Below are 18,385 nucleotides of genomic sequence, written 5' to 3' on the forward strand. Positions count from 1 at the left end.
AAGTAGCAAAATTTTTATCAGTCAATTCAACAATTCAAGGTATACAATAATAACACTCAACAGTTATACAGTATATTTTTAGTGTTCATGTGTGTGACCAGCCTACAGCACTGGTCCCATAAGGGGCACAGGCAGCAGGAATTTCTGGCAGTCCTGGGAAGAAGGGGGTGGTGGGGGCTGAATTTGCCTTTTTTTCACTGCTGCAGCACACTGGGTTGACACTTTCATTGAGCTACCCACTACAACCCACAGATCTTCCCTCCTCTCAGTTTCAGTGAGTTCAGACCCCATTAGCCTATACCCGAAGTTGGGATTTTTTTTTTTGTTCCAATGTGCAACACTTTACACTTACCAGCATTGCCACACGGTTGCCCATTCGCCTAAGTTTGTGGAAATCCTGCTGGAGCGCTTGAGTGTCAGCCTTGGTTTTCGCCATCCTGAATAATTTTGTGTCATCTGCAAGCCTGGTGACTACACTACTCACCCCCAGCTCCAGATCATTTATGAACAACTTAAATAGCACCAGCCCCGATGTCAACCCATGGGGGACTCCACTGCTTATTTTCCCCCATTGACAGAACTGTCCATTTATTCCTGCTCTTCGGTTCCTGTCATTTAACGGTACCAGGTGGTGTCTGGGCTGTTCACCTGGGGGAGTGGAGGCAGGATAGGGTCAAGGATGACAGGAGGATGGTTGGGGCAGCACTTCACTATCTCTGAGGGTGTGTTCCACTGTGGCAGTGTTGTAGGGCTAACCAAATGGACACAATGCAGCTTTGTTTTAAGACTGGGTTGGAGTACTGGGTTATGACAATTACATAGTTCTAGTCTTGTCGGGGGGGGGGAAAGCAGGAGCCTTGTGGGGTCTTAAAAACTAACAAACAAGATGTATTTTGCTGTAGCAGAGGAACACAACAATCCCACTGACTTTTGTGAGGCTAGCTCAGGTTTTGAAGTGTTGGCATTAAATGCTTTGTTTCACCTCCAATCTCTGGCGATCTAACTAGCCTTTTCACTCCGAAAATGTCTCAAACTACATACAGGACACCAGTACCTGGGGGCAAAGATCATCCTGCCTAATGAATAATTTCTACTTTGAGCTCTACTCTCATAATGACTTGGCTGTAGAGATGCCTGAGACTGATGCTAAAGACAGAGAGGAAGGAGCCTTGTGGATAAGGAAAGCTTCTTAGCTGTTGTTCACACCCCTCGTTTTTATTCAGGCAATGCAACTGTGCATTCTTTGAGTGCCTGGGCTACGAGCACCTTCCTTGACAGGTCTCCATTTCAGAGAACCAAGCCCTCTAAATGCATTCAGCTATTGATAGTTAAGCTGTAATTCCCAATGCCTTTAAGGACCAATGTTGTGTGAAATGATAGATATCGAACTGTTGCAGCCACTCATTGAATAATTCCTGTGTTCGTTGTTGTCTTCAGCGCAGTCCTGCGTGGGACTGTGCAGGCAGGCTGTGGAGGAATTTTTCGAAGCTTCAGAGTGCTTGGAGTGCTCCCCTCTCCCTCCATCTCACGCAGAGAGCGGGCATTTTCCCACCCAAATGGTGATGTGATGGAGGAAGGGCGAGCACTCCTTCCCTCAGTTCAGGCCAAAAACATACCCCCCCTCACTTAAGCATATATAGGTTGTGTTATTGTCAAATTGGTTGGTTCAGGTTTTCTTGTGCTGAGCTCTTCCCTACTCCGTCTCATGAATGTAATTTAGCTCATTAAAGGGAAAATGAATTGGCAAATTCAAACAATATTGCTGGTTTCCTGTTTTTGAAAAATGGGCAGTTTACAGCAGAATGGAAATACCACAGTAATATATTTAGAGTTTAGATTAGGCTGTAGTTCATATGGTTTGAACTGGGTATATACTTGCTGGTTCAGGAGCTCTGCTAGCCAGCATGGTGTACTGGTTAAGAGCAGCGGACTCTAATCTGGTGAACCAGGTCGATTTTCCCCACTCCTACACATGAAGCCTGCTGCGTATCCTTTGGCCAGTCACAGTTCTCTCAGAACTCTCTCATCCTCACCTACCTCACAAAGTGCCTGTTGTAGGGAGAAGAAGGGAAGGAGATTTTAAGCCGGTTTGATTCTCCTTAAACGGTAGAGAAAGTCAGCTTCCTTTTCTTCTACACTTTCACTCCATGTAAAGCACCATTTTTTTCATTAAAAATGGGACAACAGGCTTCTTCCACAGGGTAAGGCTGTGCCAGACCTAGAAGGCACATCATAATGGGATGAAGAAAAAAAAGAAGAGTTGGTTTTTATATGCTGACTTTCTCTACCACTTAATGGGAGACTCAAACTGGCTTACAATCACCTTCCCCTCCCCACAACAGACACCCTGTGAGGTAGGAAGGGCTGAGAGAGAGCTCTAAGAGAGCTGTGACTAAGCCCAAGGTCACCCAGCTGGCTTCGCGTGTAGGAGTGGGGAAACAAATCCAGTTCACCAGATTAGCCTCCGACGCTCATGTGGAGGAGTAGGGAATCAAACCTGGTTCTCCAGATCAGAGTCCTCCACTCCAAACCACCGCTCTTAACCAGTACACCACGCTGGCTCTCCATTACTCCTACCCCCAATAAATATATCAGAATCAGTAAATAAATGTTTCCCTAAAGTTTGGTTATGACAGAAGAAACAGCTGCCTTAAAAGCTTCCAGACATTTTCACAAAGAAATACTTGTTTGATGACAAAGTCAAGATCCTTCATGCTGGTTCTGAGAGCCCTCCAATGGTTATTTCCATAACAGGTGATGTACTTTGTGATTCCTAGAACTCAAAGCAGTGTCAAGATTTATAACTAACTAAAAGCCAGCCTTTTTTAACAAGTTAAAAAAAAATCACACAATTTATATCATGTAAATCATGATGAATACAAAAAAGACTATGTACAAAGGCAGGTTGATGTCTATTGACAGAATTAATTTAAATTTTCATACATATAAATGAGAAACATATTTTGGCAGCTGGCTCTCAAACACATTATCAGTTTGAGAAATATCAAAAACAATTCCACAACATTAAAGTTCCAAATTCATCAAAGGTACAAAGAAAGCAACTTTCCACTATGCTCACGTAAAACTAGGTGGTTGTTTGCGACCTCACGCATAAAATAATACCTAGGGCAAGATTGTACAGGACAGTTTCTTCCAGTCCATTACCATTCATGCATTACTAACAGTTTTCTTCACATGTTTTGGTTGCATTCCTCTCAGCTCGGCCCTCCAAGAGGTTTAATGGAGGATTTCTCTTAAATTTTTAAACAGGACTACAAATAATTTACTTTAACATGTATAAGGTTTGTACTTGAATTGCCCCAGGTGTCCAGCTTTGGCAGTCTTGGCCCAAATAAAGTAATCTTAATTCCACTGCATGCAAACAAAGCAAGCAAGTGTATGCACAAATGCAGCACATACAAAGAATTCTACAGTTCCTGCTTATTTTTCATGTAATATCCAGGTAAAGGTTTCTTCCCAGTGACTGTATTGCATTTTAGATGGCCAGACGTACAGCATCTTCAATTTTGTCTGCCACTAGGTTCATTCTACAAGCCCTGAGGGCTTTTACTAAGTCATCAGCCTTAGCTTCTTTTCCTTTTAATTTCTTCCATGCTAGAAGGGATTGCATCAATTGCTCCTCTAAGTTGAATGGATGGGCAGCTGCAATTCGATCTATTTTGGCATCTGAAATTCCAAGTTTTCGAATCAGCATTCTCCAGTTTTTTCCAACACTGTCACATATGACTTCAAAAGCTCTCTCCACCTTACCTAGAAAGCAAATGGCTTGTGTCAAATCACTGATTCACAAGAGGAGATTTAAGTCACCTACTGTCAAGTACTAAATTCAAATTCCTTAATACGGTCGACTGACCAATCACGTGCCAATACATCAAAATTTCCAGTTTTGCACAGCAGAATCACAGACTGCCTGTACATATAAAGGTGTAAGATCAATAAAAGCAACCCCTGGATAAAATTATCATCTTAAAATTGATAAAATTGTAAAATATTCTAACAATCATTTTCTAATAAAGTTCTGCGTATTTTAATAGCAACGGCACAGAATTTGGCAGTTTGGAGTGTAAGTTGAGGGTCTTCTAATAGGAGCTTCTTTGCCAAAAGCTCAACTGACTCTTCAGGGAATTTACCAATTGGGGGGAAATAAGCTTTGATCTAACTTCATGGTAGAATGGGCAACATATCAGTGCATGTTCAATGTTTTCAATGTCCCCTGTTCCACACGGACATAACCTCTCTGATCTAGGGATCTTCTTATATTTCCCTTCTAAAACAGCTGATGGTAGGGCCTGGCATCTGGCAAAGGTAAAGGCCTTCCTATAATTAATAGACTCAAGATGATAAAAATAAGCCACAGGTGAGACTAAGTACCTAGATTTATCAGGTACTAGGAAAAATGGTGATTTTCCAAGGTCTGTCTGGCGTTCAATGTCTTCCACCCTTTGCTTCAAGAAACTTGATACTTGGTCTATGCCCATGGCTAACAGGGTAGGTGTACGGTCAAGTACTAAAGAACACCCTTCCCACCTGTCACTCTGAACTGCTTGTGGGTTCTTAATCCCTCACATGAATGGAGCATGACTCCAGTTTGAGTGCTTCTGGTATCTGCTACTATTCAATTTCTTTCTTCACACCACATTGGCTAGGGAGCTTCTGGGCATTCACAAATGAGTTAGATTAACAGACCTCAACCTTTATTCCCTCCCACTGAAGAAACAGGACAAAAGGAAGAAACGCCAATGAAACACTTGGCAAGAAGAGGCAGAGTGGGCCACACTGGAGACAGAAAAGTTACTTCCCATCCTGTATATGCTCTCACAGTCTCTCTCTTCCCAGCCAGTTTTGATGGGAAAAAGCAATACGTAGAAGCAAAATAAACAAATAAAAATAATTTTAAAAATCCTTGTCTCGTTCACATATTCATCCTTTTCTCCAAAAATGTTCAGAGATTAATGTCAGAAGTGTTTTAACTGCCTGACAATCTGATCTTTTGCAGTGGCTAGTTTCACACTGGTATCTGGGAGGTTCAAATCCCCACTCTGCATGGAAGCTTGCTGAATAACCTTGGGCCAGTTGCATACTCTCACACTAACACATCTCATAGTGTTGCTGTGAGGATAAAATGAAGAAAGGGAGAGATTGTAAGCAACTTGGGGTCCTCATAGGAAAGAAGAGGGGGACTGAAATGGAGTAACTAAAAAAAACCCTCTGCAGCAGCCATCTTTTCCTCAACCGGGGTTTCACAAACAGCGGCAGAAATTGTACAAAGGTGTTTTTTTTAAATGGGGGGGTTGAAGTTGTGGTAACACAGGGTTGCCAACTCTGTTTGGAATTTCCTGGACATTTGTGGATACAGCCTAGGAAGGATGGGGTTTAGGGAGGGGAGAGACCTCAACGGCCTTAGAATCCACCTCCAAAAGCAGCTATTTTCTCTAAGGAAATGATCTATGTTGTCTGGAGATCAGCTGTAATTCTTGGAGATCTCTAGTCCCCCCCTGTAGACTGGCAACCCTATAAGCACTTCATTGACTATTTCTGACTATCATAGTTATTCAAAGCATAATAAACCCTGCAGTCCTTGAGGGAAGTGGCGGCCCTTTGTATTGGCTCTTATTTTATTTATTTATTTATTTATTTAAAATATTTTATGTTATCTCTAACAGCAGCTTGATTTCCCTCAAGCCAAATCAGAATTCCTGGATTCACAGAGTGAATCTCCTGCCCAGCAATTACACAGGCCGCTGTATCTAAACTAGGCCACCAGTAGACAAGGGGAAGGTCTCTACATACCAGGGAGATTCTCCAGGGATGCAGAAATATGGCTTTGTAAATCAAGCAAGCCCCAAAACTGGCCTGAGAAAAGTATGAGCAGGCCAACCTGTCTCCCCTGTCTGCTTTGTCCTTTAACTGACACTCAGCTGCTACTCTCAACTTTCTATGGTCAATTATAAAATGCCTGAGGGGGAAGTGGGACTATGGGGTATGATGTGGGTTAAGGGGAGTTCCAAATTTGCCCCCCTTCCCCGCCAGTACTTCATTGTGGGCTGCAGCTTTTGTTTAAGATACAGCCATAGCTATTTTATGAAGCACTACAGTATGGCACGGAAAAGTTTCCTGACAGACTTATCCGCACACATCAAGGGCCCAGAAAACAGGAAGCAGAGGTCCATTCGCACATTGCTATTTTCTTGCTTCGGCCCCTGGTGCCCCCCCCCCCAAAAAAAAGCTGTTCAAGGGTCAGCTAACTCCCTGGAATGCCATGGGATATAGCATAAAGCTAGAAGGAGAAATCTAGGCAAACCAGAGACCCCACCCCAATACGCACCATCAGCTCTCTGACTCTCACCCAACCCTGCCAAACAAAAATAGCACTTGTCCACCTACGTTTTTCACTGACATCTAGTTGATCAGCAGGGTCATTTTCTACGGCTTCTTCAAACTGCTCTAGCTGAGTTAGCAGATCTTCTCTTTTCAGACTTTTGAACATCTCTCTTAAAAACTCCACATTGCAGGGTGTGATGTCTTGCTGTTCAAGGAGAATGGTGAAGAGCTCTGTGCCCTTTTTCACAGCTTCCAGCTTTCCTTTACCAATTTTTGACTGGCACAGAAACTTGAGATCAGAAAGCTCATTGGGAGATATGTTGACAGAGAAGGAATTCAGTAAAACCAAAAACGGGTCCATCCTCCAAACCCTAGGGAAAGGGAGAGGGGTTAGAATGCTTACAGAAACAAACATGCAAGATGATTTTTAAGGTTTCTTTTTTCCCCTTACAGAATATATATATATTCTATAAGGGAATATATATATTCCCAGAATATATATACTAGCAAAATATATCTATCTATATCTATCTATCTATATCTATCTATATCTATCTATATTCTGTGTGTGTGCCCCAAACAAGCAGGAAAAAAAGATCTGACAAGGCGCTATTAAATCCCAGAACCATTTCCTAAAGCTAGGAATTACTACTTCAACTCACAAAAATCTTACTTGCACTTTTACAACGTGCTGAGTTCTTCATATTAATTAGTCCCCTCTCCTCTCCCCTCCCCCCCCCACTCCAAACTTCAGACTAACTCCAAATAAGTTTTTGGGTAAAGCCAAAAAGTTGCTAGAAATCCTAAAAGAAGAAGAAAAAACAACTTTTTCGAAAACTCACTGCACTTCCTGACTTAAGCCGGCCAACAAGGAACCTTCCCCGCTCCTCCTCCAGAAACGCTCCGCCTACGCACGAGGGCGACTCGTCCATCTCCGGAAATCACATGCAAGGCATGACAAGAACTGCAGAGCGCTCTGAAGGCGGCAGAGGGCAGTGTTGTACAACCTTTATAGGTAATTCACAGTGGGTAGCCGTGTTAGTCTGTTTGCAGTAGTCAAAAAGGGCAAGAGTCCAGTAGCACCTTAAAGACGAACAAAAATATTTTCTGGTAGGGTAGGAGCTTTCTGAAGAAGTGAGCTGTGGCTCACGAAAGCTCATACCCTACCAGAAAATATTTTTGTTCGTCTTTAAGGTGCTACTGGACTCTTGCCCTTTTTAACCTTTATAGGGAATGTCAAGACTAGCTACAAAACCGAAGCCTGTAGACTGCAGTGGTTCCCAACCTTTTTTTGACCAGGGATCACTAGGACTTTTTTTTTCGGTGCAGGGACCCCAAGGTTCAAAATAAAAATTCCGAGAATTTGAAAATAAACTTTAATCATCACTGTTAGTTAAACATTAAACTTATAAAAATATATATTCAAATATTATTCTAATAGAGAACTTTTAATTGAAAATATTAATTTATTATGGGTTTATAACTTTGTTTCGCGGACCTTAATTTAGTTCTCGCGGACCCCTGGGGGTCCACGGTCCCCCGGCTGGGAACCAGTGCTGTAGAGTGTAGGAAAAGAGGAAGACCCAACAAGGGATGGATGGACTCAATAAAGGAAGCCACAGCCCTCAAGTTGCAAGATCTGAGCAAGATAGGACATTTTGGAAGACACTGGTTCATAGGGTCGCAATGAGTCCGAAGCGATTTGACGGAACTTAACACACACACGCGCACGAGTGTAGACATCGTCAAACTGCTAAAAAGCACAAATACAACAAATGTACTGCTTTTCTTTGCAAGCGCATCTGTAAAAAAAAAAAACCCTTACGCGCTAATAGATTAATGAATTGCATTACTTCTAAAAAGTTTGTGTTGCAAATTCCAGTTACTTTTTTTTCCTGTCATTGTTGAGAAGGTTAGAATAAATGTGGAAACTAAATATTAACAAACAAACTTGGTTTTGAGGGCCCGCTGCTGATCAGGCCTGCCCATTGGCTGAGATTAATGCCATCTTGTTTTATTGTAATATGAAATACGAATTTTAAAGTATGTTTTAATACAGGTTTTAATCGATGTTTTTAATTATGTTGTGAACCGCTCTGAGCCCGGCTTCCTGGGAATGAGGGCGGGATATAAATGCAAATATTATTTTTTTTATATATAATTTTTTATTGAATTTTTACAATACAAAAAAGAAAAAAGATATATATATATAGATATAAAAAAATATTCACATAACATATTGAATACATTTCATTTTTTAATACATTCATCAAAAAAAAATACCCTTTCCCCCACCCACCAAAAGTGACCCATCACCATGACTTCCGTAGAAGTGTCCGGTAGCTTTATTTATTAGTTATCTAAATTCTAATATTACTTAAACAATAATTTTCTATAACTCACTAATTAACAAAGTAAAATCCATTTTTGCCAACTTATCCCAATATGAGGTGGCCTTAAACCATGTTAGCTTAAATTCTTCCAAATCATTTCCGTGCAGAATTTCCGTTAATCTGGCCATCCTCATATATAACCACAATTTCTCTCTCCATTCTATAATTGAAGGTTTACTTGTTTGTTTCCAAACTCTAGCTATCACAATCCTTGCAGCAGCAAAACTATATTGGCAAATAATCCTATCCCGATCATGAATATCGTTTGTGGGTATTCCATAAATGCAAATATTAAATAAATAAATAAAAATTGCTGTACTTTACTATAGTGGGTAAAAGTGCCAATGCTAGGCACTTTTGAATCCAGCTGATTTCAGTGTGAGAGGTAGGGGTGCCAACCTCCAGGTGGTGGCTGGAGATCTCCCGGCAACTGATTTTACTACTGATCTCCAGGCAACAGAGATCAGTTCACCTGGAGGAAATGGCCACTTGGGCAATTAGACTCTATGGCATTGAAGTCCCTCCCCTCCCCAAACCCTCCCCTCCTCAGGCTCTGCCTCCAAAACCTCCCGTTGGTGTTAAAGAGGGACTTAGCAACCCTAGTTGTAATTCCCGGAAATCTTCAGGCTCCACCTGGAGATTGGCAACCCTGGCTGGAAGGGCACCCACAAGGATTACAGATGTTCCACAGGGTGGTGTCCTATCCCCCATGCTATTCAATCTCTAGGTAAAGACCTCAGGAGAAATCATATGTAGTTTTGGAGTTGGATATCATCCTGATGACACCCAACTCTATCTCCTGGCAATGTGGTAGAGGTCTTGAGCCACTCCCTGACTGCTGTGATTAAATGGCTAAGAGAGGACAAATTGAAACTGAATCCTGACCCAATGAAGGTAATACTGGTTGGGAAGGTTGACTGGTTTGAGGGTCGAACTGTGTGGAACTGAGTCCTTTGGACGAGACATGGTCAGTGTGGAAGACAACTTGGAGGATTTTTCCAAATGCTTATGTTTGTGCTGAGCCTTCTTTGGTGGTGGCTTTCAGAGTGGTGTGCTCCAGAGATGCTGGAAAATGCTACGGGCCTTGATCTGGGTCTTAGATCGAATTGAGGAGGTTGGGTCTGGTCGCAGAACTGTCGGAACTGAAGATGATAGGGCCCATCTCTCAGGAGCAGGCACTGTGTTGTGCTTGGATCTTTTTCTGGTTTGGTGCCAGACAAAGCTTTTCTCCATAGAGCTGATTTTAGGCTGGAAGATCTATCATGCCTTGCTTTAGGCATGAATTGCTGGCATATTGATAGGGTTGCCAGATCCGGGTTGGGAAATATTTGGAGATTTTTGGGGTGGAGCCTGGGGAGGGTGGAGTTTGGGGAGGAGAGGGACTTCAATGCCAGAGTCCAATTGCCAAAGGCGCCATTTTCTCCAGGTGAACTTATCTCTATTGGCTGGAGATCAGTTGTAATAGCAGGAGATCTCCAGCCACCACGTGGAGGTTGGCAACCCTACATATTGAGCAGAGCGAGATGGCATGCTTTTTGCTGAGGAACAGCAAGTATTTATTGTGGTGGTCTGTGTGGGGAATTTTCGACCCCCAGGACCCACATTTCTTGAATAGTCTTTTGCATTATCATTTGGGTGGTAAGTCCTACAGAAGCAGTACTGAGGTAGAAGTATTGTTGAATGTCACTGAGTAAAAGTTTAATTCTGGAACCTTGTGAAGCTGACCTCTCTCAGTGGTGGCAGAGAGAGAAGTGAGGTAAGGGTGCTCCACCCGCACTTTATCATACTACAAAAAGTGGGAAAGCAGTGTGGGGGAGGGGCACGGAGTGCCATTTGGCATTGTTGAGCTTCAAAAACCTATCTGTGGTAGGTCTGTGCATGCACAGTTCCCATGCAGGACTGCACAGGCTCTACAATAATGAAACTGCAGACTAAATTCTAAACTTCTTCAGACAAGGGTTGAATTCCTGTGGCCCCTGCTACAGCAGCAGCCTTCTAGTAGCCATCATTTGGCCAGACCAGAAGGAAGGGGAAAGAAGGAGTGCCACACTTCACTCACAACGGGTAGCCAGTCCCATGGTCAAGTGCATAGCGGCGATGCATGAGGGGGCAATAACACTCTTCAGAAAAGAGCTTGAGGGCTCCGTTGGAAGGAAGGTCCCACACAGACTGTTATCAGAGCACTCCACACAACATGTATGTGTTGATTAGGGTTGCCAACCTCCAGGTAGTAGCTGGACATCGCCTGCTATTACAACTGATCTCCAGCCGATAGAGATCCATTCATCTGGAGAAAATGGCCGCTTTGGCAATTGGACTCTATGGTATGAAGTCCCTCCCCAAACCCTGCCCTCCTCAGGCCCCGTTCCCAAAACCTCCCGTTGGTGGCGAAGAGGGACCTAACAACCCTAATGTTGATGCCTGTATGAACACAGCAAGAATTTTGACAGGGAACAGGCCAAGGAACACTACAACAGTGAGCTCAATGTAAACAGCATCCAGAGCTCTGTAGTATCTCCATGGGCAGGAGCATTGCAGTGGGAAGCAAGAGATGGGCATTTGAGTGCCGCCCTGGACAGAGGCTGAGGTTACCAGTACTCAAGTGATTGCTCACACTGACAGCCCCCCCACACACACACATACACTACTCATGAATATTATTATTAATTGTTACCCTTTGTTGGATAAGAACACATGTTTTCTAAAACATCCTTAGCATCACTTGGGAAAGGAGGCTGGATTTAACGAAAGTGAACATTAAAGCCGGCGTGTGATCCTGCTAGCTTCCATAATGCAAGATGTATCGAAATCCAGCAGAGGGAGCTCAAATAATGCGAAATAACAGGAAATATTTTCCTTCAGAATAATCACCGCAAATCCTGCTACTTTCCACAGCGTAATTCTGTTGCAGCAAAAATGAACTTTGTGGCACCTTAAGGACTAATAAATTACCTAATTATCAATATTTTCAGGTTGTACATGGAATACAGTTGAATAAATTGGTTCATTTTGAAACTATATAAAGATTTTTAGTTGTGTATTTGTACTTTGGGCCCTGACCTGGATGGCCCAGGCTAGCCTGATCTCGTCAGATCTCAGACGCTAAGCAGGGTCAGCCCTGGTTAGTACTTGGATGGGAGACCACCAAGGAAGGCCAGGGTTGCTGTGCAGAGGAAGGCACTGGCAAACCACCTCTGTTAGTCTCTTGCCATGAAACCCCCCAAAAGTGGTCGCCAGAAGTCGGCTGCGACTTGACGGCACTTACACACACATTTGTACTTTGAGCCTGGGGATGGGTTGTGGGGAAGGGAGGCGAAAGGGCCTAGTAAGGCCCAAATGCCTTTTTTTTCTTTATTTTTGGCTCTTTGCTTTTGCTGTAGTGTTGCTTGCGTTGTGATTGACTTTGTTTTTTTGTCAATTATTCGGCTTGTGCATGTGTGCGTGTGTGTGTGTGGGCTCTGCTCAGTTTTATTTAAAGTCTATTTTATTTTGCTGGGGTTTTCCCCCTTTTCTCTTTTGGGTCTGTTGGGAGGGCTTTGTTGCTTAACTTGCTTTGTCTGGTTGTTCTTTCGGTAGTTGCTTTTGCTGTAGTGTTGCTTGTGTTGTGATTGACTTTGTTTTTTGTTAATTGTTCGGCTTGTGTGTGTGTGTGTGTGGGCTCTGCTTAGTTTTATTTAAAATCTCTGCTTAGTTTTATTTAAAATCTATTTTATTTTGCTGGGGGTTTCCCCCCTTTCTTTTTGGGGGTCTGTTGGGGGGCTTTGTTGCTTAGCTTGCTTCGTCTGCTTGTTTTTTCCTTCCCCCCCCCTTTGGCTTCACTTTCCGCAGGTTTTATTTGTTGAAAGACTTCTGTTCTGCTTTTTAGTTGTGTAGGGGACCTGGTGGTCTATTGATTGTTGCCTTTGTTATCGCTTTAATTTCTAGAGGGTTGTTGGGGGGGTTGTTCTTTGTTTAGTATTGTTGCTGTGTTCTTTGTGATTGGTGGAGTTATTGTGTTGTATCCTGTTTTCTGGGGTGGTTGAGTTGATAAAAAGATTTTAGAGTCAATTAGGTTGTAGTGCAGGTAGCTAGGTACCAAACTTCCTTCAAGCAGTTAGAGTTTGCCCAAGGACAGAATAAGCGGCAGGAAGGGAATGTAGCAGGGCCATGGGGGAAAGGCTGAGGAGACTAGAGAGGCGGAGGGGTGGGACGGTGGCTTTCCCCCCTCCTGTGTGGACGCCTGCTCCACAGCCATCTTTCACTACCCCAACCTCTGGCTGGGGTAGTGCAATGAAGAGGCTTCACAAAGCCCTCTTCATTGAGGTGGCTGCTGGAGCGCTGCCTGCAGAGGTGCCTGCAGGTGCTGGCACTGGGCAGGGGTGTGCTGCGCAGGCTGCCCCTCCTCCAGCTGTTGTTGAGACTCAGCAGCAGGAGGAGGAGGAGTCTGAGCTGTGTTTTGGGGTGAACTTGGGGGATGAGAGTATTGCAGCTCTGGAGCTCACCCCAGGGACCCAAAGGCTGCTGGAGGAGCTAGAGGAGAGACTGGGCGCCCCAGCCCCTTCTCCGGTTCCTCCCAAGTCCAGCAGGCTTTCTGAAGAAAGACAGGAGGGGAGGCCAAAGATGGTGAAAGAGGATGACATGGAGGTGCACCCCAAGGTACCGCCATCTCAACTTCTTCTTCTTCTTCTTCAGGCATCTTTTCCTACCCTAGGGTTGCCAACCTCCAGATATTAGCTGGAGATCTCCTGCTATTAAAACTGATCTCCAGCCGATAGAGATCAGTTCACCTGGAGAAAATGGCCGCTTTGACAATTGGACTCTATGGCATTGAAGTGCCTCCCCTTCCCAAACCCCGCCCTCTTCAGACTCTGCCCCCCAAACCTCCTGCCAGTTGCGAAGAGGGGCCTGACAACCCTATCCTACCGCCCCCCCCTGACACAGCATGTCTGCCTTGAGCTCCTCACAGGAGGTGGCTCCAGGGGTGCCCACACCTGTCAATCAGCGAGGGTGCTCCTACACCTTTTCAGTCTGGAAGCACCTTGCCCATCTCCCATAGTGCCAATAGCAGTCCTGCCTCTCCAGAGGCAAAGAGGTTGCTGAATCAGGAAACGAGCCTGTCTGTGTATTTGTTGTGACATGCATTTTACATGGTACAGGAGATAAATCTCCTAATTTGTGACTTTCCTCTTTTGCCTTGAGTCACTATCTCACCTTTCCAAGGTTCAAGTGTTTGTCAAATGTCTGTTACAAAAGGAGTTGCCCTCGCCTTTTCAAACATAGGAGTGTAATCTTTCAGTCAACAAACGGGTGCAGGATATGACTACTAGGTTGGTTACTCATACTAACAAGGATTGAGTAAGACAGCAAATCATTTTTAATACATTTCCTTTTTTTAAAAGTGAAACAATGTCCTGTTTTCCAAGCAGTCCCAAAATACATGTTAAAACTCTCTGGAATGAAGCATGAAGCCTGTATTCCAGGCAGCTAAAAATGTACCTGTTCCCATACTAATACTTCAGTACAAGTATTCATGCTTGTAATGTTAAGTTTATGTATTGTCTAGGGCACAGGTTCCCAAACGTTTTGAGTCATGGAACACTTTCCAGGAGAGAAATTTGCCACGGAGCACTAATTTTCACCTAGCACCTATATACTAAACTGAATGACAGTAGTATTTTTCTTTCCAATCTCTTCATGAAGCACTAGATGTTTCACGGAGCACAGTTTGGGAACCTCTGGTCTAGGGGAATGTAGTGATATGTGAAAGAAGCATGGTGGATATAATCATATAGGTACCATTTTATTATGTACAGTATATATTCATATTGACGGGAAACAGGACCATTATATCAAGCAGAGATGAACATCAAGGCTCGTGTTCCATGTGTTGCAGGGTTGAATTGTGCATTCAGCCTCTGTGTGCTAAACACAACATTGCACAGAAATCTCAGTGCTGAAAATGGTGCCCATCATCCTTATCAAGCTGACCGATGCTGAACAGTTTCAATCCCTTGTTAAGACATTTGGAAATATGATTGCTCCAGAGTGAACCTTTCAGATGAACGTATGGGTTATTGGTTCCCTAGCTGATAATTTACCAATGTCCCACCTGTCCAGTAGATTAGGGTAAGAGACCTAGGACTTTTATGCATGGCTGTTTCACTCGCTGTCACCTCTCCAATGACTTTGTTTTTCTGTTTTGATTATGCATGCTGTTTCCGACCGTCAGAGGTCTCCTCGATCTCCTGCGTTTCCCTGCGTTTTCAAATTTGAGATAAAACAGGTCTCTGAAAACGCAGGCAAAATGCGGGGAAACGCAGGGGGAAGAGCACGGCAACCTCTGACAGTCAGAAATATGGCCTCCCAGAGCAGCCAGATTCTAATCTGTATTAGTCATAAAAATCTGCCTGTAACAATCTCCCCTTCCCAGTCTGGCACACCAGCTCCCTTTTGTCGGGTAACTGGTTCTTCAGCACCCACTTTTCTGACAAAATAGGCCTGTTAGATGTTCCAATAGGTATGCCAGAATATACTGAATGCTGTAAAAAAAAAAATAGTCCAGATCTCTAAGTATTTTTAAAAAGTTGTGTAAGATTCTTTCCTCCAGTGTAAATTCCAGTTGATAGGCTTCAATTATGTTTTTTTTTAAAATTGGCATATATTCCAATGACGTTAGGAACAGTAACATGAAATAGCTTGTAAGATAAGTGCAATTTAAAACTGTTCTAAAATGTTTTGTATTATGTATTTTCTTTTTTTAGATAGTACACCTTTGAGAAAGATCCGTCTGCTGACCAATTCTGGGGGGTAAATTTTTCATCAATCAAACAAATAATATACTGTAATGGACAGGAGGATTAAAAATGGAAGCATAGCTTGATGTTGACATGAGACTTACCTTGTAACCATTTCAGACTGTCAACTATTTGTAGTGCCGTATCTTGGAAACACAGTGGTATGGAAATCAAATAGGGTTAGTAAAGCAAGTGCTAACAGAATAGGGTGTGAATTATTTCTGTGTCTAACATACAAGCTGACTTCAGCGCCTTTCCCACAATGCTGGCTAGCTTAGCAAAAGACATAAAATATGTGCTAAGTCAAAGGTTCTGGTTAGATATTTCCATCCAGTGCCTCATTTTCCAGTTCTGCTTGGTGTGACTGTTCTTCCAAAATAATTCCCTAATCCTTTCCATTTTATACATTCAGTACTTAGTTGGCACTCCAGCTATCTGGTTTTTGCACTGGAATAACTCTTCAGGCAGACCTCCTTAAATTTAAGTATTTAAAATATATATCTATTAAGGAAGCAAATACCATAAATGCTACTGTCTAAGACCCTTACCTCGAAGTCCGGCCTGTTTAACCAAGGACTGCATTGAACAATACACTGGATCTAGGCTCCAGGCCGTATTATAACTTTTAACTACTGTGCTAGTTAAAGCTTCTAATCTTACCCTTTCTTTACTGCTTGGCATGCAGAAGGTCCCAGGTTCAGTCCCCTGCATCTCCAGTTAAAGGGACTAGGCAGATAGGTGATGTGAAAGACCTCTGCCTGAGACCCTGGAGAGCTGCTGCCGGTCTGAGTAGACAATACTGACTTCGATGGACCAAGGGTCTGATTCAGTATAAGGCAGCTTCATGTGTGTTCATGTATCACTGTTGATTTGTTTTTAAAAGCTGAATTGGTCTCTGTTTATTTTATTGGCTAATCTTATACAACTTGGAAGCACGACGACACTTGGAAGCACGATGACACAACATGCCTCCACTTGCAAGAGGACTATTAACTGACCTCGTATCAGAAGAACATTTTCTACTGCTTTGTCATCAGTCTCCTTATAGCAGCTGGATCGACACAACCACCAGCGAGTCAGAGCTTTATCTGATTCTATGAAAACATGTCCACAATGAGCTGCTCCTCTTGGTGATACCATAACATGGTACAAAGGTGTTGGCTAGCTTGTGGTGTACTTCTTAGTACCAATTTTGTATAAAGAAGCTTTGATGGCCTAGGAACTTCTAAAATTTAAGACTTTAGCAGGCCAAATACGAACGGCCTTAATCTAGAGGTTCTTTTCTGTACATGGTGGAGGTGCTGTGCATGTGGCAACCTGTTGTGATTCATTGCTCTTTCTTGAAGACATGTAAACCCAGGGTGTGCTGTTAATGAAATAACTGTTATGATGAACAAGTGTGTGTGTGTATACATACATACACACACACACACACACACACACACACACACACCACTTTTCAAGCCACATTGCCTTCCAAAGCAGCTTACAGTTAAAACCACCGTGTTTTAATTTAAGCCGGTTGTTCAGATGCAGTTCTTTCTATACATGAAAGAAGCTTTGTCAAGTACTGTAGCATTTACTGGGACCCGATAAAGACTAATCTGGGACTGTCAGTTGATATGGGCTGACAGTGTGGGTACCTTCAAGCTGCCAGGGCTGCTAATAATTGGGCCCTCAGGTGTGCTTGCCTGATAAGGGGTTGAAATAAACTGGGTGGTACAGATGACCTTCAAACCACCACTACTTCTCACTTGCCTTGAAAGCTCTTTGCTGGGGTTGCCAGAAGTCCGCTGCGACTTCATGGCACTTTAGACACGCACAGAGACACACAGATGACTCAAGAGAGCATCAGTATCTGTTAAGGCCTGGTTAGATACTGAGAAGCTGGTATTGTCAGAAATGATAGTGAAGAGAAATATCTCAATGCCTCAGGAAACTTGTGCTGGTTCATACAGTCTTCAGGTCCATTTTCACACGTACAAGGTGCTGGATATATGAGAACAATAGTGACACAGCGCAAATGGCCAATCTGCCTTGTGAGACATTATTTGGTGATGTATGTCCATCCTAAGCATCTCATTTTGGAAGCTTTGTCTGTTCAGGGGCCTGAAAACATTAGTAGTAGAACAAACCAAGCAAAGCAGAAATGAATGAAATATGTTACATTGGCCCAGATTATTTTGTACTTTTCAGGGGAATTTTGTTCAGATCCTCCACTGTGCAATGACAGAAATTATCCTACTCCTCTCTACTGATAACAGAGCCCATACCACATAAAAACAAGAGACATCACACAATGTAGTAGGAGCTTCATGTAGCATTATTCCTGCTGCACAGCCAAACTTAAAATGTAAAAATTGTGTTTCAATTGACTTATTTCCTGTCTCAAGTTCGACAGATATTTTTCTTCACAGAGTTGGGGCATGGAGTGGTATTTGTCCAAAAGGGGTGAATGAATGGCTATTAGTTATTTGAATGAGCATTGAACAACAACAACAAAGAACTAAAGCATATTTTAATGCATTTACTTTTTAAAAAAAGAAAGATTCCATGAAAAGGAGCATTATATTATTTTCTAGATAGTAATACAGTATTATGTACAAAATCCTTTTTCAGAAAATGTAGTACAGAAGAAACTATAAAACAAGTATAAGCATTTCTTTCTATTTAATGATCTCAGCAAATAATGAACATAGTATACAGTCTTAATACTTACAGGAATGTTTTTGGCCAACAATGTTTTTAGATAATTCTTTACAATTTATTTATGCCCTATTATTTTTTAGAGCATATAAATAAAGCAAGTAATTTGCCCCATTTTAAAACTGCAAGTTAAAAAAAAGTGTGTCCTATATATTTTGTATGGGTATGACA

General features: G+C 42.7%; 1 protein-coding gene across 1 annotated transcript; it reads right to left on the bottom strand.

Moving 5' to 3' along the window:
- Nucleotides 1-3,469: 3,469 nt before the first annotated feature.
- FADD (Fas associated via death domain) lies at nt 3,470-6,704 on the bottom strand. Its single transcript, XM_056851821.1, has 2 exons — nt 6,406-6,704; nt 3,470-3,771 (listed from the first exon to the last, which is right to left on the bottom strand). Exons 1-2 carry the CDS (start codon nt 6,701-6,703, stop codon nt 3,497-3,499), a joined length of 573 nt encoding a protein of 190 aa, XP_056707799.1. The 5' UTR covers nt 6,704; the 3' UTR covers nt 3,470-3,496.
- Between the last annotated feature and the right edge of the window lie 11,681 nt (nt 6,705-18,385).

Source organism: Euleptes europaea, chromosome 6, assembly GCF_029931775.1.
Source record: "Euleptes europaea isolate rEulEur1 chromosome 6, rEulEur1.hap1, whole genome shotgun sequence".
Classification (NCBI taxonomy): Eukaryota; Metazoa; Chordata; class Lepidosauria; order Squamata; family Sphaerodactylidae; genus Euleptes; species Euleptes europaea.

Coding starts and splice junctions, on each gene's coding strand:
- FADD (XM_056851821.1), bottom strand. CDS start 6,703: ATGGACCCGTTTTTGGTTTTACTGAATTCCTTCTCTGTCAACATATCT. Junction 3,772..6,405: donor ACTAGATGTCAGTGAAAAAC/GTAGGTGGACAA, acceptor TTTGCTTTCTAG/GTAAGGTGGAGAGAGCTTTT.